General features: G+C 53.5%; 1 protein-coding gene across 7 annotated transcripts; it reads left to right on the top strand.

Annotated features, from left to right (window-relative positions):
* The first annotated feature begins 166 nt into the window (after positions 1-166).
* On the top strand, positions 167-27,528 carry PDE1B (phosphodiesterase 1B). 7 transcript variants are annotated; one of them, XM_030866743.2, is made up of 16 exons: positions 167-377; positions 468-590; positions 17,125-17,238; positions 18,130-18,312; positions 18,500-18,566; positions 18,915-19,031; positions 21,275-21,415; positions 21,828-21,928; positions 22,010-22,135; positions 22,253-22,354; positions 23,552-23,672; positions 23,982-24,063; positions 24,383-24,491; positions 24,914-25,044; positions 25,565-25,684; positions 26,151-27,528. In XM_030866743.2, the coding sequence occupies exons 2-15, from the start codon at positions 481-483 to the stop codon at positions 25,666-25,668; spliced, it is 1,608 nt and encodes a 535-aa protein (XP_030722603.1). In that variant the 5' UTR covers positions 167-377; positions 468-480; the 3' UTR covers positions 25,669-25,684; positions 26,151-27,528. The 7 variants fall into 7 exon arrangements, with proteins under 7 accessions (XP_030722603.1, XP_060161528.1, XP_060161526.1 ...); XM_060305543.2 differs by lacking the exons at positions 167-377; positions 26,151-27,528 and adding exons at positions 1,407-1,577; positions 25,823-26,143 and having other exon boundaries at positions 480-590; XM_060305542.1 differs by lacking the exons at positions 167-377; positions 26,151-27,528 and adding exons at positions 1,407-1,577; positions 25,820-26,143 and having other exon boundaries at positions 480-590.
* The last annotated feature ends 302 nt before the right edge of the window (positions 27,529-27,830 follow it).

Genomic DNA, 27,830 nt, shown 5'->3' with positions numbered 1-27,830 from the left:
CCCGCGTGGGGCACACGCAGCCTCCCGCACCCGCTGCCAGCGTGCGTGCACTCGCCTTTGGGCGCTGCCGGCTGTGTGTGCCCCAGGCTGCCAAGCGTTCCTTTGGGAGGGGGAGGAGAGGCTGCAAGGAGTGAGAGACGAGCGCTTAGGCAGAGAAGGGAGGGGGGAAAGGGAGGGGAAGCCGGCCCGGGGAGGAGGAGAGAGGCGAGGAGGCGGCTCCGGCAGCGCACGGCGGCGGCGGCGGCGGCGCGGAGGGCTTGGACTGGGAGGCCAGAGCTCGGCTGGGCAGCGGGAGAGGAGGAGCCTCAGGAACTGCAGCTCTGCCAGCTTGGGCCGAGCCTAGAGACATCGGCCTGGCTGGTCCCCGCCAGCCGCAGGTGGGAAGGGGCTGGGATGGAGGGCGCGGGTCTCCCGGCTAGCGACTGAGGCTGAGCCGCGGGGCTGTCTCCTCCCCCTCTGTTCCGTAGACAGAGGCTGAGCATGGAGCTGTCCCCCCGCAGCCCTCCCGAGATGCTGCAGTCGGATTGCCCGTCGGCCCTGGAGCTGAAGTCAGCCCCCAGCAAGAAGATGTGGATTAAGCTTCGGTCTCTGTGAGTCCCCGGGCAGGGGAGTTGGGGGAAGGGATCTTAGGGAGCCTGGAAAGGTGGGGGATAGCCGGAGCCGGGCCGGTGGATTCTCTCGGGCACACATGTTGGCAGGTGAGAGGAAATAAGCTGCCCTGACACGCGTGGCCAGACGACATGTGCAAGGCATAGGCATGTGCGGAGCAAGCCGGCCGGTTGGAGCGGGTTTAGGAGTTGCAGAGCTAACGATGTGCCTGCGGACCCCCCGGGTGACACATGCAGCGCAGAGAGGCGGCACAATATTTGCGGTGTGGCAGGGCCGCGGACGGGCAGCATTCGGGAGGTGCCAGGCTGACTCACACGTATCCATGTGCAGGAGTGTGCAGATGTGAGACACATCACATGTGTGTGCATGACTGTCCCAGGGTCACAGAGGTGTGTGTAGAGTGATTGCACACAGATGCAGCTCTACTGCCTGGGGATACTTGTGCTAACCTGTGGGCCATATGTATCTCGACTGGGATTGGTGGTTTCCGCCTCCTGCATCCAACGGGGGTGGGGGGTGGGGGGGAGGGAGGGGATGGGCCGGGGCGGGGCACCCCATACCTGAGCTGCTCACCTCTCTGCCTATTAATAATGGGGGACCCATCTGGGATCTAGAGAAGAGGTGGAACCCCTACCTGCGATCTGGAGGAGGGGGGGTGGAGCCCCTACCTGGGAGCCGGGGTGGTGGTGAAGAGAGATTTGTTGACAGGGGCAAGGTAACTGTCAAAGCCTTTTTGCTGCTGTAGGGTCTCCCAAGGATCTCCAAGCACATTTAGGCATCTTTTCTTATTGTTGCAGGAAGAGGGCATGTGGGGAGGAATAAATGGGAAAGGGGAGGACTCCGGTGTCCCATACTCCAGTTCCAGGGAAGGAAAGGAACTTTTCTTCCTGCTCATCAGAGAAGGAGAGGATTGAGTCAAAGACAAGCCATGCATCATGTTTAGCTCCCTGTCAGCGGCCATCCATCGGGTAATCTCCGCAGTCTGTTGATTCTTAACCAGAGCTAGGGAAGTGCTCCTCTCCCTGCTAAGACTTTCCATGGCCCTAGGAAAGAGGCTGCAGATGTTTGGTGGGAAATACAGGAAACACAGCCTCCAAACCCAGGTCCTCACCAGCATTCTCAATGGTGAGCACTGAAGCTTTTCATTTCTGGGCTCTGGCAGAGGGAGAGATGGGGGTAGAATATGGATAGATGTTTATGATTGTGTTTTTTAAAAAGCCTTCACCTGTGGTGATAAGATGACGCCTTTATATTGGGCCCGTGGGTCTGATTTACACACTAGCTGCTTAGAGAGGCCTTAGGGAGAATGGAGGCATAGTGGGCAACAAACGTGCCGTAGTGGAATCCAAATATGCTTCCCGGTCCCCTCCTTTGCTGTCTCTGACCAAATGCAATTTGCGGGCTCCATGAAGTGCAGCCTTGGAATGAGGTTCTGCGATGAAGGAATGGAAAACCGGATTGAACTGGTTTTTGTTGGGAGGAACACTGGGTGATTCTTGACAGAAAACACTGCTCTGTTAACAGGAACTAAGCTGGGAAGAAGGGTAGGTAGGGAAGTGGTCAAAAGGTAAAGAAGGGCCCACAGGGTCTATAAGTGGCAGAATTCAAGGTGTCCCAGGATGCTTCCCCACAGCACTAGTGGTTCATCGTGTACTTCCCTCGCCTCCGTTCCAGGTAAGGGACGCTGCAAATGAGCAGGTTCTACCATTTCACTCTCTCCCACACCTTGCTAACCACAGGTCTTTTCTGGAAGCAAATTGCTATTTCTTCCTTTAGTGTGAGAAGTGGTCAATGGCAAGAGAAGAGGAGCCTCACAAGGAGGCACTGAAACCCAGGGAAAGAAGGGAGTGGAGGCAGCTGCCCCTACGGAGTGTGTTGGCTGAGATGTCCTTACAGGAGATCACTGTGGACAAGAATCACTAATCTTATTGATGAGACTGTTCCGGTTTTCACTCACTCCAGCAATCTGGTCCTTGAGAGTGCTAGCTACATGTAATAACGTACCCAGAAAAGTACCATCTCCTCAATGTTAATTACCAGGAATAGATTCCCAGTCTCACTTTTTCAAAGCAGAGGCAAGTCTTGATATCAAGTTAGATCCCAAGTTGATAGCTTACTAGATTTGGCCCTGTTTGAATATTGGGCAGGGGTGTGTGCTTTGCCAATCAGATGAAGGGAAATAAAAGGATTTAGGACTTTTGCTTGGTAGGAGAGGGAAACAACTCTCAGGGTCGAGTGGTTTCTGAAGAGGTGAGCAAAGAGGGCATTTCTTCCTTTAAATGGAAACAGAACCTCACCCTCACTCCCAGTCACCACTGTCCCCAAATAGGCCTGGGTGGGAAGGGGCTATTTAGTCTGGAAATAGGTAGATGGATGTGATTATCTCAGGACTAGATACTGAACAGAAATGAAGACAGATGGAGTATATAGATTCCCATGCTCAACATATCCTAGCTCCCCCCCCCCCCCACGACCCTTTTAATTTCTAATCTGGGACATCAAGATTCTCTTTCGGGAACCTGGGCCTGGTGTTTTTTTCCTCTGGTTAAAAAAGCCCATAGGAATATAATTGTCCAGGGCAATTTCTTCTTGGGAAGGGCATCCATCCAGGAATTCTGCTTCCCGTACTAGCACTCTGCCAAAGCTAAATTCAGAATCTGGAGCATATTAGCTGGAGAGACTCTAAGTGTGGGATTTCACCTCTACCTAGCAGGAAGATTTTCCTACCTAAGCAGACTTATAGGCTGAGGCTTGAGAGGGGCTGAGACAGGCATTTCAGGGATGATGGGTTGGCCAGGTGAGTTTCAGCATCTCTAACCTTAAGATGGAGGACTGGACTTGCCTACCCACCCTTCTCTGAGACCAGAGGGCCTTGAGGAGTGTGGGGAAGGGCCAGGAGAAGTTGAAAGGGTTTTCGGTGTCTTTTGTGAAACAAGAAAAGCTATGAGCAGAGATTGGTTTGCCATCCTTAGCTCATTCATTCATTCAACAATTATTAATTGAGTGCCCCCTGTGGGGCAGGTGATGTGCTGGATGCTGGGCATATAGTGGTGGACAAAATGGACTCAGTCCCTGATTCTGCGGAGCTTGTAATATGGATCAACTCCAACAGATGGAGTGGAGAGTAGAGAAGGCCTCCTGCTCCTTGTTTTGCCACACCCATCCAAGTGGTAAAATTCAACCATTCTGGCATCTGCCTCACATTTTCCTTTGGGGGGGTTACCTACACAGGAAAAGCACATATATGATTTCTCTCTCTCCCTCTCCCAGGATAGTACAACATCACTCTCTTCTCTCTGCTCCAGTTCCTCCTGGAATTTTACAGACAGAACTTCCCTCTTCCTTGGGATAGTATAGACACAATCCCTTTCTATTCTCCTTTCTCCACATGGTGTACACTCAGGCTCCCATGGTCTAGACCCAATGTCCTAAGCTGTGGTTCAAGGTCATTTCAGGGGACCTGGAGCAAAGACCCAGCTGGGGATTATTTTTGCCCATCTTTGTTTCATCAGAGTCAGTGTGGGACCCAGAACATAATAGGCACTCAAAAATTGCTCTTAAATAAAGGAACGAACAAATGAGTTAATGAATATACCTGTATATGTCACAGAGCCCAGTTCTGTCTCTGATTGTGTGTTGCGTGTGTTCCTGTGTGTAGTGGGTGAGGGGAGTAGGCATGGGGATGGAAGAAAGGGAGAGGTTGTTTTTGTTGTTGCTTTTAGAGGGTGATGTTCAAAAAGTGTGGTCCTCTCTTTTTTTTTTTAAATTTGTTTATTTTATTTATTTATTTTTGGCTGCGTTGGGTCTTCGTTGCTGCGCGCGGGCCTTCTCTAGTTGCGGCGTGTGGGCTTCTCATTGCGGCGGCCTCTCTTGTTGCAGAGCACAGGCTGTAGGCATGTGGGCTTCAGCAGTTGTGGCATGCAGGCTCAGTAGTCGTGGCACACGGGCTTAGTTGCTCCGCGGCATGTGGGATCCTCCCGGACCAGGGCTGGAACCCGTGTCCCCTGCATTGGCAGGCGGACTCTCAACCACTCTGCCACCATGGGAGCCCTGGTCCTCTCTTTTGAGGACCTCAGACCAGAGTCTGGAACTGAAGGAGTTACAGAGAGGATACAGAAACAATCTGGATATATGAACGAGATGTATCAGGATGAAATTGTGAATGCCTGACGTGTATACATATGAATCTGGGTAAAGGTTGATGTGAGTGACAAGGACATTTGGTGGAGTGTGAGCTCCATGACGATGTCTGTTTTTATGTTTCTAAATGGCATGTGTGGTAATAAATATGTTGGGATAATAAACACGCGCTTACCTGAACACCTGAAATTGTCCTATGTATGAATGAGATGATGTACGTGAGTGTGTGTATAGGTAATGGGATAATATGTATGTGTGATCTGGTGTATGTATCTGTGACACACCCACATTTTGGACAATTCTGGGGAGATCAAATGCACAGGAGGAAGCAGCCCAGGGACTGGACTGGGTGCCTCACTGATTTATCCCACCTTTTGTCTTCATTTTATATATGACCCATGGACTGATCTTCTGTGGCTCTGTTTTGAAAACTGTGCTGCCGTCCTTTCTCTGCATATGGCTGTGGAGCTGCCATGAAGACTGCAGGATAAACTGGCTCCCTGGACCTCTGGAGAAAAAGGAGCATCATTTCTCCCAGGCCTTGGCGGGAATGATTTTTAGCGTCTTCCTCCCTGGATTGGCCCTCCTTCCTTTATATTCAACCATGGCAAAGGGAACCGCTCCTCCCTGGGTTCTATATCCCCCTCTATTGTCTTGAATGAGGCAGCTATTGCTCCCACCAGCTTTGTCTTGAATGAGGCATCCCTCGATGGTAGAGGGTGGAACACACCTGCAGTAAGGTGAAAGGGAGGTGCAGAGATACGGGAACTCAAATTTAGACCAAGGGGAGAACTTCACAAACCTCTGGTCAGAACAGGTGGCTGGAGGGGACCGGGGACCGGAGTGGTGGCGGTGGAAGAGCAGAGGGAATATTGGGAGACTTGAGCTCGAGTTCTTGTTTCCACTCTGCCAAGTATTAGCTGCATGACCTTGAAGTCATATAATCTCTGCGTCTCTGTTCTTTATTTGGTAGCGTCCATATGAAAGTGGCTGTTAAATGATAAAGTCTGAAGTTCTTTCAGCATGGGAGCGCTTGCTGTGTGAAGAGGCAGCAGAATGGGAATAAATGGGTGGCCATTGGCTTGGATGGGGAGAAAATAAAGACTCAAGAGGCAGGAATATGAATGACTTAATAGGTTCGAGTCCTGGTGTCTGGGACCTGATTTGGAAGAGTCTTGCTGATGAGTGGTTGTCTGGAGGGGGTGAGGCAGGTGACTGAGGCAGGGGGTGAGGCAGGTGACTGAGCTTAGAGAATAGAAGGCTGGGTGGGATGGGAAGAGGGCTGTCCCACAAAGGGTGTGGGCCCCTGAGGTCAAAAGAAAAGAGAGAAACTTACTCCTGGTCATCTCTTTCTGATTGGTCAAACTAGAAGTGGATGGAGCAATTTTAAGTTTTGGTGGGTGTGGGCAGCCTAGGGACTACGTTGGTGAGTTCCTGAGCATTGGAGGAATTCCCCTCTGGCATTTATCCTAAGTCTGTAGGCCTGGGGGTGATATGACCAGGTATGACACACCCTATTCTAGAGAATCTCTAAAGTCCCTTAGAACCCAAAAGCACTCTGCTTGCCTGGGAGCCCCAGGAGGCAGGTTAAAAAGGCAGAGGAGATCCCACGTTTGAGGTTGCCACTTATCACTTTTGCCAGGAGGAGGGTGAAGTAGGTTGGGGATGATGCTATGGGACTGGAAGGCCAGGTGACAGACTCAGGAAGCTTGGCTGTCTCTAGACCCTTTCCACCTGCCCCCAGTCCAGGGAGCTCCTGAAGTCAATGCAGTGAGGGGTTGTGTCTCATCTTCTCCTCTTTATGTTTTTGGCTATTCCCGTCAGACTGGGATGGAGGAGCCGGGAACCTTGAAACAGATCTTTCCCTCTTTTCTGAGTCTTTACGGGGATCATCGAGGATTTGTTTGCAGCTTCTCTGCTCCCTCTGCTTTCCTCTTCTTTGATTCTTCCTGCAGCCTTTCCTCTGCCCCTTCCCTCCTTTGTTCCCATCTCTTTCTGGTTTCTCTTTCTCTGCTGGGCTCTGTTTTGCTCTCCTCTCTTGTCCCTCTTCCGCCCTCTCTTGGTCAGGAGCCAGGACTCCCCCACCCCCCATCCCCCACCGGCTCAGGTGTTGTTGCGGTGATTGCGGTGATGGTCCAGGGCAAGTTGGCTGCAGGCACCCTTTGGGGCCGCCTGACGAGTCCAGCCTCAACTCCTGTATTCTGCAAGGCCTTTCTTTTGCCATCTCAGTGACCTCATCCTCCCAGCTCCTCTGGGGAGGAAGCCAGGTAATTGCCTTTGGATCTCAGGGGGCTGATTTTCGCAGGTATGGAAGTTGAGTAGCTATTTTCCAACTCTCTTCAGGACAGCAGCAGAGAAAGGGGGACAGAACCAGGGCAGCAGGTGGGCTGCAGGTGAGACCACTGGGAGACCGGTCTCCCAGTTGTTATATAATGAGATTGTCCCCTAAGGGAGGAAGACTTAATGGTCTGCGAGAACTGGGGGAGAATCCTGGGAACAGTGAGTGGGGCAAAGATGGGACTTGAGGGGGAAGAAGGGCTACTGAGAAGGGAAAAGGAGAAAAGCGAGTTGTGATCCATTCATTGCAGGAAGGTCCCTAGTGCCAGTGTTCTCGCCCCTCTGTCTCCCATGCCCCCCGTCCTGCTGCTGCTCCCCTCCCCTCAGTTCCAGTGGCATCCTCTCCCTCTCTGGCAAGAAAACAGCAGGTTAGGATATGCTTCGGCATCCCAGACCTGGCAGAGGTCCACTGAGGGAGCTGGGATGGGGTTTTGGTGGAGAAGCAGGCTTGGGGGAGAAAGGGCATATCCAGGGAGAGGCCTGGGGGCTCAGGGCTGGGAGAAAAGCTAGAAAGGGGGTACTCAGGTGGTACTGTTGTTGATTCCGCAGCTGCAGTGGGTAGTCAGACTTGCAGATAATTACAGTGGCTGCAGCGGGATCAGCCTGCCAGCTGGTGTTGGCACCATTTAGGATGGGAAGGGAGCTTGGCTTCCAGGGGACTTAATGATTCTCTGGCAGGCAGGACCTGGGGACAAGAGAAGCTTCTTTCCTTCCTATTCCTTGGCTTCTCTGCTCCCCTGTTTATGATCTCTTGATCATCTAACTTGGCACCATCCGCCTAGTTCTCTCCTCTGCGCCCACCTTGTTTGGAAACTTCTCGGGGCCTGGGTTGAGTGAGCACACGTGCCAACAGTATTATCGGGCTCCCTAAATTCCAACCGTCTCTCTACAAGCAGTAGCTTTAGAAATTCCCATCTGAAAGAAATATAATTAATCAAATTGCACCAGACTCACCCCAAAGACTTCTTTGTCCTGCCCATTCTCTTCCTTTCTGTTCTTCTTTGAAATGCCAAGAAAATGCTGTTGTTTTCATTGCAGCAAGATGGACTAAAGATAGATATGCTGGAGAACTTCCTGGAAATTTCATGGAGGTTAGAATGTAACCTTCCTACGGTAAAGAAGAAAGCCACCCTCCTCCTTTAAAGCATCAGGTTAGGGCTAAGTTGGGGGAAGCAGTGAACCAGTCAGAAAGATAAACTCCAACCAGGGACTCGAGACCCAGGCGTCCTACTTCCCTAGTGCCTCCAACCCAGGCAGTGACTCTGAGAACCATAATGTGTTACAGAGGGGGAGACTGATGCCCAGAAACAGTTGGTGAGGTGGGGGGCAGGGCTGAGACCAGACTCAAATCCTGCTGATTCACAATCTAGAGCTGCTCCCGTCACACTGGCAGTCAGTACCTTGCCAAGCTTCCAACTCACTCTCCCAACCCAGGCGCCCTTCAATGTCTGTCAGGTCCCCGGAAGCAGGGAATCTGCTGGGAACATCTGTTGGGATGTGGTTTGGAGGCCCGGTGGGGAGATCCGTGCTCAGGAGGTTAATGAGCAGAATTAAATAGTGCAGGGATGGCGAAGAGGAGTGAGCGAGTGAGCCAGAGACGGAGTCCTCCTGGGTGGGATCCTGGGAGCCTCCTCTCAGGCTACCCTTCCCCTGACCTTCTTGCCCACCCCTCCTATTTCCTCCCTCTTTCAAGGGCTGAAGCCTGAGGGAGATGGGATTCATTTGTGTGCTGGGCAGGCAGCTGGGGTACCTGGGTTCTTATTAGTCTGGCCTGAGGCTCCAGCTGCTTAGATTACCCCTGCCTCAGCGGATCTGAGCTGTGCTGGGCTGTTGCTAGGAACACCTGTTAGAAAGGGCTTCTGGTCAGGAGGCGTAGAGGGGGAGTTGCCTTCAGACACACGTGGGGTGTGAGCCAACCACTCCCCCTCTTCTTCAGTGTTTCCCAGACCTTCTTCAGCAGCGCTTTTCAAGTGTCCTTTCTTTCCTTCCCTGCCCCCTTACTACCTCCTGCCCCTCTCCCTCATCTCCCTCCACCCTCCTGGCTCCTGTCCTTCCCCCACTACCCACCAGCTTTCCCCAAGCCCTGCTCAATTCTCCCTCGACCCTCCCTCCATCCAGCTCCTCTGTTCAGTACCTGGAGATCTCTCACCACCGCTGCCATGTCAACCTGAGGCTTGCCGCCTCCCGGGATGGCACCCCAGCTCTGTCACCAGGGGGGCTATTTTTATCTCTGGAGCCACCCCCGCCACTGTGCCCAGCCAGCTGCCAGAACTGGGGCTGCCTGTATAGCAGTGGGAAGCCAGGGGAGTGAGGGGAGCGGCAGTACTTGGGTAAGGTGGGGATCTGGTTGTTCCTAGTCTCTGGAGCTCCATGCTGTGCATGTCCCCAGCTTCCGCTTCTGCTGCTTCCCTGGTCCCTGGAATAAGGAGCCAGGGAGGAGACCCAGACATCTGGAATGGTGGTGGCGGGGAGACTGGGCTTTTCCACATCAGGGGCCCTGGGTACAAGGGTGGGCACGGGGAACTTTGTTCATGGAGGAGTTGTAATGAACCTTGCTGAACTAACTAAAATAAAAACTAAATAGTAATTTTTTGCATTTATGCATCACTTTATAGTTCCCAGGGTGCTCTCATATGATCTCATTTGATCCTTGTGAGAATTCTATGAAGCGTGTACTTACCCATTTTACAGACAAGGAAACTGGAGCCCAGGGTGTCTTGTCCAAGGTCACACATAGTGCTGAAGTCCAGGCAAAATCTCCTGATTTTAATTCATATCCTTTTTCTATTGGATTTAGATGATTTCTTTGATTTTTTTCAATTTCTGAGATTTTTGGAGCCTTTAGATCAGCCGGGTAATTCCTTCCCCAACACCCCTCCACCCACTCCCCCTCACACCCCTCTTCTCTGACCACAGGCAGAGGCTCCTATGCTTTGCTCATCCCCTATTCCAGCTCCTGTTCTTCAGTGCAGGTGGGGAATGGTGGGGATGGACCAGGGAGGGAGGCATTATAGTTGGGCTCCTTGCTATTTTAAAACTACATTTAAGGGCTGAAGGAAACTTCATGCTGGGATCATCACATCTATGCCCTGCCTCCCATCCAGGGAACAGTCTCCTTAGCTCAGACAGAGGTAGAGTGTGGCATGTGTATATATGTGTGGGTGAGTGGATACGTGTGAAAAAAATTTTTTCCCAGTAAGGGATGGTGGTTGATCAATATCCTTTCTAATTAGGAACCGTTGATAATAGGCTGGGATGAGCAAGTACGGGGTGCACGCTGGGATGATGCAGCATGTATGCACGTGGGGTGATGTGGTAAGCCGTTATTTGTCCAACAATCTTTGGTTCTACTGGGCAAGAGAGCAGAGGGATGGACAAGACATCCTCTCTAGAGCTTTTCTAGTCTAAGAAATCTCTACCTTTCCGTAGGATGGTTGAGGTTAGTGCCTACTTGGCTCAGGGGGCTGGGCCTGGAGTCAGGTGAGGGAGGGGAGCTGGCTTGGGTTGGTCTTTGCTGGTGTACCACCTGCCCCCACTCCCACCCCATCTGTATCTCTCCAAGAGAGCTTGTCTACAGAGCAGGCTGAATAACTTGTCCCTCATTCTCTGGGTGGCAGTTCTAGGTCTCTGACTCTGGGTCTAGTTTTTTCTCTCTAAAAACACTATCTAGCGCACCGGCCGCGCTGCATGGCTACCAGGAGTTCACTAGAACACAACTTTGTAGACATTTAGCCTGCATTGCTGCTTCTTGCTGCTGCTGAAGCCCGCTTCCGCTGGTCCCAGTAATTTCCCAAACTTCATTTGTTTATAAGCCTTCAAGGCTATGGCACAGTGACAAGGTATTTTGATTTCTCCCTGCTTTTGGTGGGGAGGGGTGCGAGGCGGGGTGTGTGCGGGGGGGTGGAGCAAGACTTCCCGTCACAAAATCCTGGCTCTTGGCCCGTTTCCTTTCTTTTCTTTTTCTCCTGTCATCCTCATCCCCACGTTACCCCCAGCCCTAGGACGTAGATTAAAGAGACTGTAATCGAGCGGAACTCTCTTCACTCGCTGCGTTTGGCTTCACTCCGGCTCTCCTCCTTAGCCCCGCCTCGCCCCTCCGCTGACCAATCGCGGCCCCAATGCACTTGTATTGGTGACGTCACCCCACAGCCAATCCGGAGGCGGGCTGGAGCTGTATGCGCACTTCGCGCCGCAGAGGCCGGGTTCTTTTCTTCCTAACCTGAGCGAGAGCAGAGCCAGGAGGAGAAAGAGGGGTCTTGGTTCCCAGGCACTTTCTAGGCTATCCCATCACTTCCCTTCTCCCTCTGCGCTGGATTGAGCTCTCTTCAGTTAATTCACGGTTATTCCCCAGTCCCCGTTTTACAGATGAGGAAACTGGGGCTGGGAGTATTAAAGAAACTTGCCCAGCCTCTCGGTTTCGATGAGCAAGTCCTTCTGACTTTCAGTCACTACTTGGGCGGGGGCTTCCCTCCCTGTCGAGCGGATCTCTGGGTAAGGATCCCCGGATCCCTAGCTTTAGCGAGCCCCTCTCCTGCAGTTCCTAGTTCTCTTCCGGTCTTGCTTCCATACTTTCAGGTGGGTTAAAGCTCATTTTGAAGAATGGCCCCGGAAAAAGACCCTGGGAGGGAGCCGAATCTGCCTTAGCCTCGCTGAGGGGTCTTGCAGGGCCCTTTCCCTTCACTACAGACTTCCTCTCATGGACAAATTCCGGATGGTTCCCTGTCCCTGCACCCTTAAGCCTCCTGCTAACCCTTTCCTTCTCCCCAAAGAGGAGCCCCACCTCCTCAGAGCAAGGGGCTGGCCTGTACTATTTCTGTCCTCTCTGGGATTCTTCTGAGAACAGATTCTTGTTTTCAGTCTGATTCAGATGTGAAACTTTTCCTGCGGCCTCTCACCCACTTGCTGTGGGCTGGGTCTCTCCCTCATCACTCCTTCCTCCAGCCAGGCTCCTCCTGTTCTCCTCCTCCAAATTCTCTCTGGTCAGTCACTTTTGCTGAGACCTGGAGGAGGAAGTCAGGGGCCCAAGAGGGAGCCATTCCCCTCAGGGGCCCAGGGGGCCCGGGGGCAGCATTTTGATACTTTGAAGTAGGAAACTTTGATTCCCATGGCAAGCCCTGTTCCTGTGCCGAGGCGCCACCTCCAGGGCCCCATCCTCAGGTAGGCGCCAGGGATGAGGAAGGGGGAGGGGAGGAGGGGGACAGGCTGCTGTGGGTCTAGTTTGGTGGAGGGGAGGGATCAAGACCTGACAGCCCCATATGCTCTGTGTGTGTGTGTGTGTGTGTGTTAGCAGGGGCAGGTGACTTAGCAGTGTTTCCCCTCTTTCTCTCCTTCCTGACCCCCAGCATCATTTAGGACCTCATATTCCTCCAGTATCTCCTCATCTGGTTTTAAAACCTCCAGAGGGAAATAGGATTCTTCTCTCAATTCCCAGCCTCTTAGCTTGAGGCTGCCCTGTCCTAAGCCCTCTACTTACAGTGATCTTTCAGGGAGTGTGGGTGCTGGAAGTAGTGGCAGGGGCCTTCGGAAATTGTCAGATCATCCGATGGGGGCTGGAGAAGCTGCACTCTTCTGGGGCGTTGGGATTATTACTGCTCAGAGCCCCCTTTTCCAGCTGGCTGCCTAGAGCTGAGAGAGACTGGGGCCTCCAGCAGTCAGGACCTGAGGCTTTCCCGTCGTGGTGTGAGGACTGAAGATAAAGGAGAAAGAAGTGGTGGTGGTGCACCAGGGCTGGGAGTGGAGTGGAAGGACTGTTGGGAAGCTTCCAGGCTTCGCCAGGCCAGGAAGTGTCGTGGGGAGACACGTGGGGAGAATTATGTAACTTCAGGAGGGATCCTTCCAGCTGCCGGAGTCCAGGTCCCTTCCTTGGCCTCCCCATTTGTCAAATTTATTCTTTAATCTTTCTTTTCCTCCCTCCCCGCCTCCTTCTGGTATCTGGATCGTGTTGGGTTCAGATTTCAACAGGAGCTATACAAGAGCTCCTGGACAACATCGAGAGGTGGAGATGGGAGGAACTTGGAGGGAGGGGTGCGTTGAAAGCCAGCCTACAACCGCACTCTGCTTCCCAAGCCCTGAGATCTCAATTGGGAGTGCAGATAGCCCCCGACCTGATTAATCTGCTCCCTTTCCCTTTTATTGTTTAATGAACATTTAGTGAGCATGTACTGTGTGCTCTGGGCGCAGCAGCCAGGATAGAAAAGTCACTGTCAGTGTCATCAAGACACCTCCAGTTTCCTGGGGGTCTGGTGGTGTCTGCAGACACCATCACCCCAGGAATCCTGGACGACTGACCCTGAAGGAGCTGTGACGCAGCGGGGTCCAGCCTCGCTTTTGGTGTTTGGGACACAGTTAAGCTCCAGTAGAGTGAGTTGTAAGCTTGCCGACCTGAGTGAGATTGACAAGTTGTGTGACCTCGGACGCGTCTTATAACCTCCCCCATGAGGAGACTGTGAGGCTCAAGTCAGGTCTGTAATTATAAAGGAGAGATCACGGTCATTATCATCCTCTCATTTCCTCTGTTAGGGGGCTTCCTAATTACCAGCCTCCATCCAAACTAGGCTCACTCTTCTCCACCTGGACTTGGGATCAAGAAGGCAGGTAGGTGCTTGTTGGACTTGAAGGGAGTGAGGCGTGAGCTGGGCCAGCATGATGCTGGTCAGTTAATTCCAATTCAACTCATGTTTAAAGAGCCTCGTTTTATGTGCCAGGCCTTTCACATACATTCTTTCATTTACTCCTCTTATTAACAGGTGGTTTACTATTATCCTCACTATTTAACAGATGAAGGAATTGAAGCTTGAAAATAAAGGTTCTCAAACTTTAGTGTGAATGAGAATTATCTGGGATGTTTGTTAAAAATGCAGATCCCTGGACCCAAACTTCAGAAATTCTGGTTCAGTAGGTGTGCAGTGAGGCCCAGAATCTAAAATTTTCACAAGTATCCCAGGTGATTCAGGTGCAGTGGTCTACAGGCCACACTTTGATAGACACTGATGAAGAATTAGTGACTTGCCTGGGACTCAGAGCCAGGAAGTGAAAGGTCTGCATCCAGGAGTCCTGCCTCCCAGAGTTGTGCTGGGAGCTTGGGTTTCTGCATTGGAAACAGGGGCAGCACTGCCTTCCCTCCTCCCTCTCTCCCTCCCTCTAGGCCCATTTTGAAGACAAAAGGAGATAATGTAGGAGAAAGCCCTTTTTAAAATGTAGAGCGGGCAGCATTGTCAGAGATTATGCAAATACATGCAAATGAGCACCCATGGGCTTGGCTGTTCACTTGGGAGCTTGTGCTGGGATGTGGGTTTCCCTAGGTGGCTCAAGAAAGAACTTTGGTGGTGGGCATATTGACCCCTAGTGGGCAGAGTTTTCCGCTGTAAAAGGGGCTGATCGAAATGGAAGACTGGGGCTGGGATTGGGAAGAGATGGGACCAGAGGCCTTTTTTTCTTCCTGGGTTGTGTGTCCCCAGAGTTGAGGGTCCCTGGCCATGGGGACTGACCAGGAGAGGGAAGCTGTGTGCCCCAATGGCAGAGTGTATCTCTTTCCTCTGTGATCTCTGGTCAGTTCTCAGTTGCTCCTTTCCAGCCCATTGACTGGAAAGCCTTTTTTTAAAAAATTAATTAATTAATTTATGGCTGCGTTGGGTCTTCATTGCTGCGCGCGGGCTTTCTCTAGTTGCGGCGAGTGGGGGGTGGGGTGCTACTCTTCGTTGCGGTGCGTGGGCTTCTCATTGCAGTGGCTTCTCTTGTTGCAGAGCACGGGCCCTAGGTGTGTAGGCTTCAGTAGTTGTGGCTCGTGGGCTCTAGAGTGCAGGCTCAGTAGTTGTGGCGCACGGGCGCGCACGGGCTTAGTTGCTCTGCGGCATGTGGGATCTTCCCGGACCGGGGCTCGAACCCGTGTCCCCTGCATCGGCAGGTGGATTCTTAACCACTGCACCACCAGGGAAGCCCCCTGGAAAGCATTTTATGTTGTCAGCCTCTATTCCTCCTCCCTAATGAAGCCTGAGCTGGGGCTGAGCTTTACTGAACCCGGACTCTTTCTTGTGGAACCACCTACTCTTTCCACGTGGAGGTGGTGCAGCAGGAAGGCTGGAAGTGATATTTGAAGATAGCCCACCGAGGAGGCTGCAGTGCCACCCTCCAGCTTCCTTCCCCACCCATTTTTCCCCTTTCCCTTCTGCCCCATTTGTATTCAGACCTGTCTTTGGCCAGGACTGCTGGTCCCTGAGGTGAGAGTTGGCCAGTGACGCTTCCTGGGGCTGGCTATTCTGAACGCCCCTATTCCAAAGCTGCTGAGACCCCGGGATTCTAGAGCTGCTTCTGTTCAGGAATGCCATTGTTCTCCCTCCCCCCCACCCCCACCCCGGCATCCCTGGTAATCGATGCTAATTTCAGCCTCCAGTCCCTGACTCATTCTCTTCTCCTCCCTGACTCATAGGGTGACCTTGGGATTCTGAAGCCCCTCTCAGTGGGGAACTGTGCTGGCCACCATTTCACACCATCTTGGTTTTAGGTGGGATGGGGTGGGGCAGGGCTGGGGGAAGGAGCCAGAGGGGAATGTTTCATCGCTTTCTTTAAAATCACCATCTAAAGTCAGAGAGCTCTGTTTGCTTTGTGACTGCCTGGGCTGGACTCAGGCAGTCACAAACCAGACTTTTAAGAAGCCTCCCTGTTAATCCCCCGGAATTCATGAGGGCAAAATATTGTTCCTTCAGGCAAAGCATCCCGTAAGTGAGACCTCCAACCCCACCCTCCCCACTTTGGCTCTGTGGGAAGCTGCCACGGGGCAGAGGTAGGGGATGGGTACAGTCCCCCTTGGCCAGAGGTTCTCTCTGGAGTGGCACTGGGGAGGCAGGGGTTAACCCTGCTTTGTCCTGGTTGATGGATTCTGGAATCATAATCGATTAGCTCTGCCGGGATGGAGTGAGGCCAGGCGAAAGACCAATTCAGATTGGTCTTTGTTCTGTGTCTTTGCCATCCCTGCCAGAGACAGCGGGGCTGTGGACATGTACCCCCTCCCCGCCAAGACCAAGAGACATAATGAAAGAATGCTGAGGGCTCCCAAAGCCCTCTCTTAGGGGGAAATAAGCAGTTTCAGCTCTTGGTTATTCAGACTATGAAACAGCTCATCCCCAAAACATCACCCCGGGAGCTTGTACCTGCCTAATTCTGCTGGGCCCTGGGCACTCTAAACAAGAGTTTTCAGGAAACACTGACTAAAAGGGGGGCGTTGAGAGGTCAGAGAGGGTGGGGACCATGGAAGAGCCTGAGATTTAACTTTGGGGGCTAGGTAAACTTAGTAAGGCAGTGGCAATGGCCTGTGATGAAAAACATTAGCTGCTGTTATATTTTAAATTCTTTTTTTAAAAATTAATTAATTTGTTCATTTATTTTTGGCTGCATTGGGTCTTTGTTGCTGCACGTGGGTTTTCTCTAGTTGCGGCGAGCGGGGGCTACTCTTCGTTGCGGTGCGTGGGCTTCTCAGTGTGGTGGCTTCTCTTGTTGCGGAGCGTGGGCTCTAGGTGCACGGGCTTCAGTAGTTGTGGCACACGGGCTCAGTAGTTGTGGCGCATGGGCTTAGTTGCTCCACAGCATGTGGGATCTTCCCGGACCAGGGCTTTTTTTAAAAAAATAAATTTATTTATTTATTTATTTATTTTTGGCTATGTTGGGTCTTTGTTGTGGTGCGCGGGCTTCTCATTGTCGTGGCTTCTCTTGTTGGGAAGCACAGGCTCTAGACGCACAGGCTTCAGTAGTTGTGGCTTGCAGGCTCTAGAGCGCAGGCTCAGTAGTTGTGGTGCATGGGCTTAGCTACTCCGTGGCATGTGGGATCTTCCCAGACCAGGGGTCGAACCTGTGCCCCCTGCATTGGCAGGCAGATTCTTAACCACTCTGCCACCAGGGAAGCCCAGCTGCTTTTATTCTATTAGAAAGATTAATGGGTTATGGAAGACTGAGGCTGTTTCTGTAAAATGCATCCTATTAGAGGTATCCTGTTCTCTTGACAAGGTCCAGCGCCTAAGCAGGTTATCTGTACCCGGGCCCCTACAGGCTGCGCTACATGGTGAAGCAGTTGGAGAATGGGGAGGTAAACATTGAGGAGCTGAAGCAAAACCTGGAGTACACAGCTTCCCTGCTGGAGGCCGTCTACATAAATGAGACGCGGTGAGAGTGGTGACATGGGGCTGCGGGGAGAAACTCACACACAGAGGAGAAAGATACCAGACAGACACAGTGATTCAGGGAGGGCCGGGGAGTCAGACAGGAGCCTGACCCGGCCAGAGCAGGGAGGAGGGGTGGGAGGGCAGATAGATCTATAGGTAGAAATATCGGCAGAGGTACAGGCATAGAGTCGCAGAGACAGAGACAAACACAGACATCAAGAAGAGAACACTGTTCCAGAGCTGGAAGGGACCTTAAAGCTCATCTAGTCCTAACCTTCTTCCCAGTGCGGAGGCCTTCCAGACCTGCGCGCCCTGGATGGGAGCCACTGGTCACACATGGCTGTGGGGCTTGAAACATGGCAAGTGTGAATTGAGATGTATGTGTATGTAAAATACATGCTGGATTTCAAAAGATTTTGAAAGAATGTCAACTATCTCATTAATATTTTTATATTGATTCCACATTGGAATGATAGTACTTTGCGTGTATTAGGTTAAAGAAACGTTATCATTAAAATGGATTTCACCTGTTTTTTTAACCTTTGAATGTGGCTACTAGACAATTGAAAGTAACTTATACGTGGCTTGCATTTTATTTCTGGAGGACACTGCTGCTGGCCTGTAGCATCCTCGATGGGTGGTATCCATTCCACTGTCTGCTTGAATACTTCCAAAGTTGGGGTGCTCACTACCTTGCATAGTGACCTGTTTCATTATTGGAGACATCAGATAGAGAAACAGAAGTAAAAAGACTTAGCGAAAGAAAGGAAAGGGAGGGTCAGAGAAGGGAGAGAGCTGCTGTGAGAGTTTCCAAGGTGTGGCTGGGCCCGGGCCTCTAGGCTGTGGAAGCACCTGCCGTCTTTCCTCTGTGACTCCCCTCCTGGGGCTTCAGGCAAATCTTGGACACGGAGGATGAGCTGCAGGAGCTGCGGTCTGACGCGGTGCCTTCGGAGGTGCGGGACTGGCTGGCCTCCACCTTCACCCAGCAGGCCCGGGCCAAAGGCCGCCGAGCAGAGGAGAAGCCCAAGTTCCGGAGCATCGTGCACGCGGTGCAGGCTGGGATCTTCGTGGAACGGTGAGGCTCCCCCACGCCCTGCCAGCTTCTACCCCTGGCTGTGTCCCTCGTTCCCAGCCACCCTCGTCTTCCAGGACCCCACTGTACCACCAGCCCCACATGCCCACGGCCTATCCGCACAGCCCCGCCTGATCCGACCCCGTTCCCAGACCTCACACCTGGGCTCCTTTTCGTTCTTCTCCCTCAGGATGTTCCGGAGAACGTACACCTCTGTGGGCCCCACCTATTCCACTGTGGTCCTCAACTGTCTCAAGGTGATCCCGGGGGTTTCAGGCAAGAGGAGAAGCTTGGAGGGGGGTGGAACAGTCCTTGGGACTTTCAGACACTTTACGGGATGAATTTTGCCTTCCCTTTTAACTGTTGTTTCCATATTCCTCAAAACAACTTTTCCCCACTCAAGAGGCATACTCCTGACTTCTTGTCACTCCCCTACTGAATGATATCTGGGAAGAAAGAGGCCTATTTACCACTTCTTTGTTTTCCTGCTTCCCAAGCCTCTGTAATCATTGGGAAGTCCTGCTTGAAGTCTACCTGCAGCCCTCGCTGCTGCAGGAGATGTCCCCCTTGGGAGTCTCCCTGCCTAGTTCCTTGTTTCTCCACAGAACCTGGATCTCTGGTGCTTTGATGTCTTCTCCTTGAACCGGGCATCTGATGACCACGCACTGAGGACCATTGTTTTTCAGTTGCTGACTCGGCACAACCTCATCAGCCGCTTTAAGGTTGGGCAGCATCCTATCCCTGCCTCTGGGTAGGATTCTCTACTCCCACCACCCTGTTCTCAAAGAGTCCCAACAAGCAGCAGACTCCACAGGCTCCCTGGCTCAGTCTCACTGTCAGGGAAGTCGCCCCCTGCACACCCCAGTCTAGCCTTTCCTACGCTTGCTGCAGTCCCAGCCTCTGGCTTCATGTATTGCTTTCTAGGGGAAGATTCTAGCCCTGAAACTGGCCAGCCTAGGATTCTGCACTCTCGCCCTTTGCTCTGTCCCCTAACTTGTCCTCTCCAGGCTGGCTGCAAGTTCAGCTCCCTGTTTCAGCCCTCCTGCCCCTGTCCATGGACGCTGGAGGCTTAGAGGTCAGAAGCTCTCAGCTGGTGCCCTGCAGGACTAGTGTCTCTCCACTTGTTTCGGGGGGGCCTCTCCCTCCTCTCCCCCTCCAGCTCTAGTCTCTGTCCAAGGAATTTTAGGGAGAGGGTCAGCTCTTGGCAAGGCTACGTAGGGCTGTAGGAGGGGAGGGAGGGTGTGAACTCGATTTGCTCTTCAGCTTGGCTGGCCAGGAAGTGTACAGGATTAACGTCCTCTTCAGATCCTGTGCCAGGAGGGAGGGTCTTTTGAGAACAGGGACCGGTTAAAGATCACTTGCACGTGGAAAAACCACACTTGGAAGTGGAGGGTGAGGGGGGCTGAGGAGTCGCCATGGGGATATTTGGTGAGCACTTGGGTGAGGCGTTAGGGTGGAGGAGAACATGTGTGTTCTGAGGGGTTTGGCGGGGGGTCAAAGGAGTCCAGCTGGAGGGCCCCTCCCAGAGGGCTCTGGGAGGTAACCGGCCGCCTGTGCCTCCACTTCACTGTAACAGACTATTGGTGTGTGAGAGCCTTTCCTCGACCTTTGACTCCTCCCTTTACAACTCCCAAGGGGTTTCCAGAACGTCCCTGAGATGCTCAGCTGAGATTTTCTTCAGTGCCTCCCGAGCCCTGTTCTGCAGTTGCGTTTTCTTCTTCTTTCCAATCCTGCCCTCTCCAGGACGGAGAACAGCAGGCTCTTATTTTTCCTAAGACTTTTCCCAGCTCGTGTTTCTCCAGACTGGTTCTCAGGCTTACTCCAGACACCAAGTTCTCCCACAGGTGCTTCCTCACCCGGAAGGACTGGTTCCGGGGAACTCCGAGAGTAACTGCATCACGTTGGGTTTGGCCTCGCCCCAGCCCACCTTGCTCCAAAGCAGTTAGAGAGAGAGGAGCCTTCTTGCTCTAGTAGTAGAGACCCCCTTGGAGCTGCCCTTTTCAAGCTCCACATTCCCTTCCTGGGTACCCAGCCCCTCCCATGCTCCTCCCCTTCCCTTCCCTTCCTCCAGGGACACCATGGCAACGCAAAAGCAAGGGCGGTTGTCGTGGAAACAGTCCTTTAAAATTCCCTGAATTTGGGGCACAGCCCTCCAGGGGTTGGGGCGGGGGATGTTAGGGTCCGACTGACTAGTGGCACATCCTCTGTTGTCTCGTCACTACTGCGCATCTCTACAGAAACTTCCTCAAGTCCTGAACCCCGCTCTCCTTGCAGCCTCAGAGATCTAGGGACAGGTACAGACACCAGCCCCGCCCTCTGGGAACCTTGGGCCTTTGAAGGAAGCAAACGTACCCCAGGGCACATGCAGAGACCGAGACAGGATTGAGACAGGATTGAATAGCCCGCGCGCAGCCCGACAGACCTCTGGTTCCTGGTGCTTGGGTGTGTGTGTATGGTGGTCGAAGGGTGGGGAAAGGCTTCTCAGAGGAGAGGGTGATCCACCTCTGGCTAGAGGGGCCTCTCCGGGTCATCTTATTCTTTCGTTTGCTTCTGAGCCCCTCTCCATGGTATTGGCTTGGGGATGGGGTAAAGTGGTTGGAAGGTAGGAGGGAAACTTGACTTCCTCTTCTTAAAAATCTCCAGGGAAATAATAATAATTCTAGCTACTCTCTAGAGAACACTTACTAAGTGCCTCGTGCCTATCTCATTAAATTCAAGGTAGGTGGTATTATCTTCATTCTGCAGTTAAGCATCTGAGGCACAGGAAGGCACGTGACTTGCACAAGGTCACACAGCCAGCAGGTGGTAGAGCCAGGATGTGAACCCAGGTTCACCCGACTGCAGAGCCAGCACTCTCCTATGCCCTGTTGCCTTCCAAAGAATGGGCCTTGCTGACCTCCGTCTTCGGCCGCCTGCCATTCCCGCACATCCGCCACAAATCTCGATTTCCTCCATCCTATTGCAGATTCCCACTGTGTTTTTGATGACTTTCCTGGATGCCTTGGAGACAGGTTATGGGAAGTACAAGAACCCTTACCATAACCAGATCCATGCAGCTGACGTTACACAGACGGTCCATTGCTTCTTGCTCCGCACAGGGATGGTGGTAGGTGCCCTGGAAATCAGTCTTCTGTGACTCAGGGTCTTACGGCTGCAGAACCGGGAAGTCTAGACTTTACTCCCATTTCCTCTTTTCTCTCTTTGGTTCCTCTCCTTTGGCATCCCAGAGTCTTTACAGATTCAGATTGGGCTTACTCACTCTAGAGTATTCCTGGGTGGACCGTAACTTCATGGGCAGCGCTGGGGATGTGTGCCGGGATGTGATGGGAATGTTGCTGGTTGGGATGGAGGAAGGTCTTTGGCCATTCCGGGAGCTGAGAAACGTGGCTGCATTAGCCCAAGAGCTGGCCTCGAAGAATGGAAGGGCTGGGCTGAGCAGTCCTGCCTGTGTGTGGAGGTCTTTGGGCAGCGGCCGGCAGGGGGTCCGCCCCCTCTCATCATCTGTCTCTTTCTCCCAGCACTGCCTGTCGGAGATCGAGGTCCTGGCCATCATCTTTGCTGCAGCCATCCACGACTATGAGCACACTGGCACTACCAACAGCTTCCACATCCAGACCAAGTGAGGGGTGGGGACGTGGCAGGGGCAGGAGGGGCCGAGTGGAGGTGCAGAGGGCCGGACACGGTGACTTGGGCTTTGCAGGTCAGAATGCGCCATCCTGTACAATGATCGCTCAGTGCTGGAGAATCACCACATCAGCTCTGTTTTCCGAATAATGCAGGACGACGAGATGAACATTTTCATCAACCTCACCAAGGATGAGTTTGTGTGAGCAGAAGCCAGGAGTGGGCATCCCTAGGGACCCCCTCACCCCAACCCTCTTTCCCCACTTCCCGGAACTCCTGCCTAGCAGTGCTGATCAATACTTGGGTTCTGTCCTTTCAGAGAGCTGCGGGCCCTGGTCATTGAGATGGTGTTGGCCACAGACATGTCCTGCCATTTCCAGCAATTGAAGTCCATGAAGACGGCCTTGCAGCAGCTGGAAAGGTGAGATATGGTGGGGTGTGGCTGGGCATAGGCCAGAGTGAGGTGTGTGTGAATTGGGGGGGGCATCCGCATGGGTAAAGGGTGTGACAAGTCTTTACCCGGATATAGAAACTCTCCTGGCTCCAGGAATCTGAGTATATCTCGTGTATGTGATGTGTACAGCCCAGGCAGCCCGTCTACTGGAGAGCGCTTGGGCTGGGGGTCTGAGATGGGCGTTCTCAGGGCAGCTTCAGGTCAGGCTTACTCCAACTCTTTGGACTCATTTCTGTATCTGTGAAATGTGAAAATATAATGCCTCCTTCCACAATAGCTTGCCACCAGTTCCTACTCTCATAGGGCTACTGGGAGAGTCATGTGAGGTTAAAAAAAAAAAAGCACAGAAGAAATGCCATAATTACATCTAATGTTGCTTAAAAGTGGGTGGGAGTATATAAATGTAAGGGAGAACAGACTGTGTTTGCGTGTTCTGAAGGTGTGTGTTAAAAATTGTATGGTGTCGGACTTCCCTGGTGGCGCAGTGGTTGAGAGTCCGCCTGCCGATGCAGGGGACACGGGTTCGTGCCCCGGTCCAGGAAGATCCCACATGCTGCGGAGTGGCTGGGCCCGTGAGCCATGGCCGCTGAGCCTGCACGTCCGGAGCCTGTGCTCCGCAACGGGAGAGGCTGCAGCAGTGAGAGGCCCGCGTACCACAAAAAAAAATAAAAATTGTATGGTGTCTGGGTGTGAGAGAGTGTGCAGTGTCAGAGCGTGTCATTGTTGGGAAATAATAATAATTATTATTATTATAGATTACATCTACCGAGCACTTATTAGGTGCCAGACACTCTTCTAAATACTTATATGCTGTATGTCATTTAATTCTCAGAACAACTCTATGTGGCAGATTCTGTTATTATTTCCACTTAGGATTGAGGAGAATGAAATATGTAAATTTTAAGTAACTCGCTCTTTGTCACAGCTAGTGTGTGATAGGTATGTGGGGATTCGAACCCAGGCCCTTTGATTCTGAGAGCCTGGGCTGCTTCCTATACATATGTAAATGTGTGTGTGTGTGTGGGTGGGTGGGTGTGTGTGTCTAGCCTCACAGGGTGTTTGAAGTTTGATCTGAGAGAGGGCTTGTGATGGGAAGTTAGGAATGGTCCAGGCTTCCTTCCCCTAAAAGATCAGTCTCCCTCCCCTTGCCATCTGCCCCAACAGGATTGATAAGCCCAAGGCCCTGTCTCTACTGCTCCATGCTGCTGACATCAGCCACCCAACCAAGCAGTGGTCGGTTCACAGCCGCTGGACCAAGGCCCTCATGGAGGAATTCTTCCGCCAGGTATGAGGCCTCTTTGCCTGCCCCCGCCCCCGCCCATGCGGCCTTCTCTCCCCTTTGTTCTCCAAGTTCCCTGTTCCTACTCCAGTCCTCATTCAGTGGCCTGCAGCTGCCAACCTGATCTCAAACCCATGGGATATAATGTCATCTCCGAAAAGCTTAACAGTAATTGCTGGCAGTGGCATTTGCATGCCACTCATTTCCAGGTCAAAGGCACAGAGATCCCTCTTCTCCCCCGGCAGCCCCTTCTACCCCCAGCTGAACCTTGATCTGGTAGACTGAGGTGCTTCCCCGCCCTGTCTGCTCCCCTAGGGTGACAAAGAGGCAGAGCTGGGCCTGCCCTTTTCTCCGCTCTGTGACCGCACTTCCACTCTCGTGGCACAGTCCCAGATTGGTGAGTGTCCCTTCCCGCAGGGAGGAGAGAGTTGCGAAGGCTAAAGGATGCTGGCTGGGCCGGGTCAGGACCTCTCCAAGTCCACCTCCTTCAAAGCCATTCTTCCCGTAGCAGCAAGCCCGCCGTGCTAGAGCATGGGGTCCTGGGGTGGAGTTCTCTGGGGTCGTAAAGACATCATCGCAAAGGCTGCCCCCACTGGGAACTTTTCAGCCCCAGGTGACCCTGTTTTACGTGCAGCCGGGGGCACAGCTGTGCCGGCCATATCCTCTGCCCGGGCCCCCAGGTCAGATGGCTCCATCGTGTTACCCCTGCACTGCAGGTTTCATTGACTTCATCGTGGAACCCACGTTCTCTGTGCTGACTGATGTGGCCGAGAAGAGTGTCCAGCCCATGGGGGAGGAAGACTCCAAGTCTAAAACCCAGCCCAGGTGAGGGTGGCCGCAGCAGCCGGGGGCCCACAGAGAGCACTGACTCCCAGGGAGGAGGTACAGGCGGGCGTGGAGAAGCAGGCGACTCCAAAAGTGGGAGCCCCTCTACTGCGAGTCACACACAGGGGCGGCAGGATGGGGGGCAGGCAGTGTGGTCTGCACCTCTGTTCCCTCCACCGTATTTATATCTCTCCCATTAGCTCTGTCTTTATTGCCTTTCTGCTAATCTGCTTTTATTTTCCTTCTAGGAGGAGGGAAGGTGTGGAGAGGGATGGGGACTGCGGGTACCTAGCAGAGGGAAAGAGGACAAGGATGAGGGTGCCTGAGCCTACTGGTCTTCTACCCCCTCCACTCCGAGGGCTGTGAAGATGGCTCTGGGGTGGGCAGGGCCTGACCTCGCAATGTTGGGGTCCGGCTTTTAGCTTCCAGTGGCGCCAGCCTTCTCTGGATGTGGAAGTGGGAGACCCCAACCCCGACGTGGTCAGCTTCCGCTCTACCTGGATCAAATACATTCAGGAGAACAAGCAGAAATGGAAGGAACGGGCGGCAAGCGGTGGGTCCATTGGGAGGATGAGGCCTTGCGGGGAGGGTGGCTGCTGCAGCAGTAGCGGGTCCCTTTTCCTTAAGCCCGTAAGCCCTTCCTCAAGCAACCCTTTGTCTGACTCCTTCCCTGAGTTGGGAAAGGGAACTGACTAGGCTGCAGTAAGATCACAGGAACGACTGACTGGCCGACTGGCCTGGGCCGTTCTAGAATGCGGACCTGAGAGAGGATAGGGACAGCCACAGGCCACGACCTGAGGGACCCCATGCACACTGCGGCCCGTCAGTGGTCCCCTGTGGATGTGGTAACCTGGTGGCCCCGGCTGGGACATCTCTTCCTTAACGTGGGAGTTGAGGGCTGTGCCTTTTAGCAAGGTTGGAGAGGCTCTCCCCAGGTAGGCGTGGGTTGGATGTAGCTCAGCTGGAAGGAAGGGGGATGTGTGAGAATCCCTTACTTGTCTCCACATATTCCTTGGGTTTGGGGGAAACATACTGCTTGGTCTGGTCCCAGCTTCCTTCCTGCCCCTTTGCAGGCGTCACCAACCAGATGTCCATTGACGAGCTGTCCCCCTGTGAGGAAGAGGCGCCAGCCTCCCCTGCCGAAGATGAACACAACCAGAACGGGAATCTGGACTAGCCTGGGGCTGGCCCAGGTGAGCCTGTCGCGGCAGACAGGGAGGGGCTTAAGGTTCTGCAGGGAGTTGGGCCAGCGGGGTGTGCCACAGCCCTCTTTGAAGGGTCATCTCTGGGGTTCAGTGGATGCAAGGTGGTCCTTCCCTCTTTCCCAGCAGGGATATGGAGGAAGTGAGCACACAGACTCGAGCGGGGCCTGAGTGGAGAGCAGAGTCCTCCCACCTGCAGGAAGAGAGGAGTGGGCTGAGCAGCTCCTTTGTGAGGGCCTGGGGAGAGGCGGCAGTCAGGGCCCAAGGCTCCGGGAGGTCAGCTGGGCATGACTTTCAATCCAGCCCCGCTCGCGCCCTGGCTGAGCTCCTTCTGCAGGGCCTTTTTTGCTCAACTGTAAGCGGGACTGAGTGGGGATCCGGTGGGACCCAAGGAAGGTAAGTCAGGCTGGAGATGAAGGAGGAGGTCAGAGCACCGAGGTGTCTCCTCTTCCCCCAGGTCCTTACCGAGTCCAGTGTTCGATGTCGTCAGCACCACCCATCGGGACTGGCTCCCCCATCTGCTCCAAGGGAGCGTGGACATCAAGGAACAGACACCCCACCCGAAGGACAGCTGCCAGAGATTGCGGGATTGGGGAAAGGGCCTGTCCCCACCCGACACCCATTGGGGCGCACTTTAATCTCCCGGCGGCAAGACTGGGGAACTTCAGGCTCCCAGTGGTCACTGTGTCCATCCTCCCCCGCCTCTGGACTCTCCCTATGGCCAGATGGTCGGCTGGAGGGGAGCTTCCTGGAGGCTTCCCAGGGCCTGCGGGGGAGGGTTGGAGATGCCAGCCCCCTGGGTCCTCCCGCATCCTTCTTGACTCCAAGTTTCTAAGCAATACATTTTGGGGGTTTCCTCAGCCCCCACCCCAGACCTTAGCTGGCAGGTCTGGGTCCCCCTTTTCCTCCCCTGGGAAGGGCTGGAATAGGATAGGAAGCTGGGGGTTTTCAGAGCCCTATGTGAGGGTAGGGGAGTGGGCTCCTTCAGGGCATGGTACCTTTCTAGGGCCTGGGAATGGGGGGCATCCTCTTTACCCCAGACCTGCACTGCTTCAGTCCCATCCCCAGCCCAGACCCTGCAATCTTCCCTCTCTCCCATTCTGCAATGGTGACTGGGGGAAGAGGAGCCATTGCCACCAGGGGCTGAGAGGAGGCCTTTCCTGGGGTGGCCAAGGACTCGGGACTGGTCTAGGCCCCTGGGGCTTGTCATCTGCCCTGGCTGAGTCCTGAACCCTTTGCCTCCTTCCTCTCCCCTGGGGCTGGGAGGCTCCCATCCGACCAATGTCTGTACAGTGCTTTGAAGTCTCCCCAGCAAAGCACCTTCAGGATACATCCTACGGGCACAGGAGGGGAGAGCTGGGTTGGGGTCAAGGGCGCATGGGGAGGGTGAGGTGTAACCCAGTAATCCTGTGTTGCTGACAGAGAGGGTCCGTCCCCCTCCTAGCCCCGGCCCAAGAGGCCCCTCCCCAGGACAAGTGGGGAGTGGCGGGTGGAAGGCAGACGGGCGGGGGCTCAGGACTGCTGCTCTCGTGTCCTCTGGACAGAGCCCAGCCAGGCCCCTGCCCCTTCCTCCCCTCAGGCTCCTCTCACCCGGCTTTGTCCCAGGAAGGGCCCAAGTCCAGGTGACTGCCCTCCTCCTTTCTTGTACCAACCATGCATTTGTACAGTGGGCCCTGTTCCTGTGAAGTCATATCCATGGTCTCTTAGACCTGCCACCTGCCACTTGTCCCTCCTACCCCACCCTGAGTGGGGCAGAGACGCATGAGACTCACCCCCACCCTTGGTCTCCCAGAATCCTGCTATAGCCAGAGATCAATAAAGAAGGGAGACCTGGCCTGGCTGTGTGTGTTGTTTGTTGGGTGAAAGTGCACTGGGCATCTTCACGTGCACTGTCTCTTCAAGCTGATGAAACCCTGGTGCGGTGTTCATCCTGCTATATATGGAGGCCCAGAGAGGTGAGGTCTTGCCTGAGGTGCACAGCAAGGGTGGCAGAAGGGAACCTTACACTTCTGAAGTTCTTTTTTCTCTCCATCGCACTACTTCTTCAGTAAAGAGGGGTGAATCTCCCCTCCCCTCCTCTCCTCTCTCCACTGCCCGGAAAAATCAAAAGCAGTAGACAGGAGAGGCCTGGCTGTGG

The sequence above is a fragment of the Globicephala melas genome, chromosome 10, assembly GCF_963455315.2.
Source record: "Globicephala melas chromosome 10, mGloMel1.2, whole genome shotgun sequence".
NCBI classification, from domain to species: Eukaryota; Metazoa; Chordata; class Mammalia; order Artiodactyla; family Delphinidae; genus Globicephala; species Globicephala melas.
Note: the sequence above shows the minus strand (reverse complement) of the source record. Positions and strands in the feature narration are given on the sequence as shown.

Excerpts from the sequence above, each read along its gene's own strand:
- PDE1B (XM_060305541.1), top strand. The coding sequence starts at position 1,432 with ATGGGAAAGGGGAGGACTCCGGTGTCCCATACTCCAGTTCCAGGGAAG. Across the intron at positions 18,567-18,914 it reads TGGTCCTCAACTGTCTCAAG|AACCTGGATCTCTGGTGCTT; the intron begins GTGATCCCGGGG and ends GTTTCTCCACAG. Across the intron at positions 21,416-21,827 it reads TGCTCCGCACAGGGATGGTG|CACTGCCTGTCGGAGATCGA; the intron begins GTAGGTGCCCTG and ends TCTTTCTCCCAG.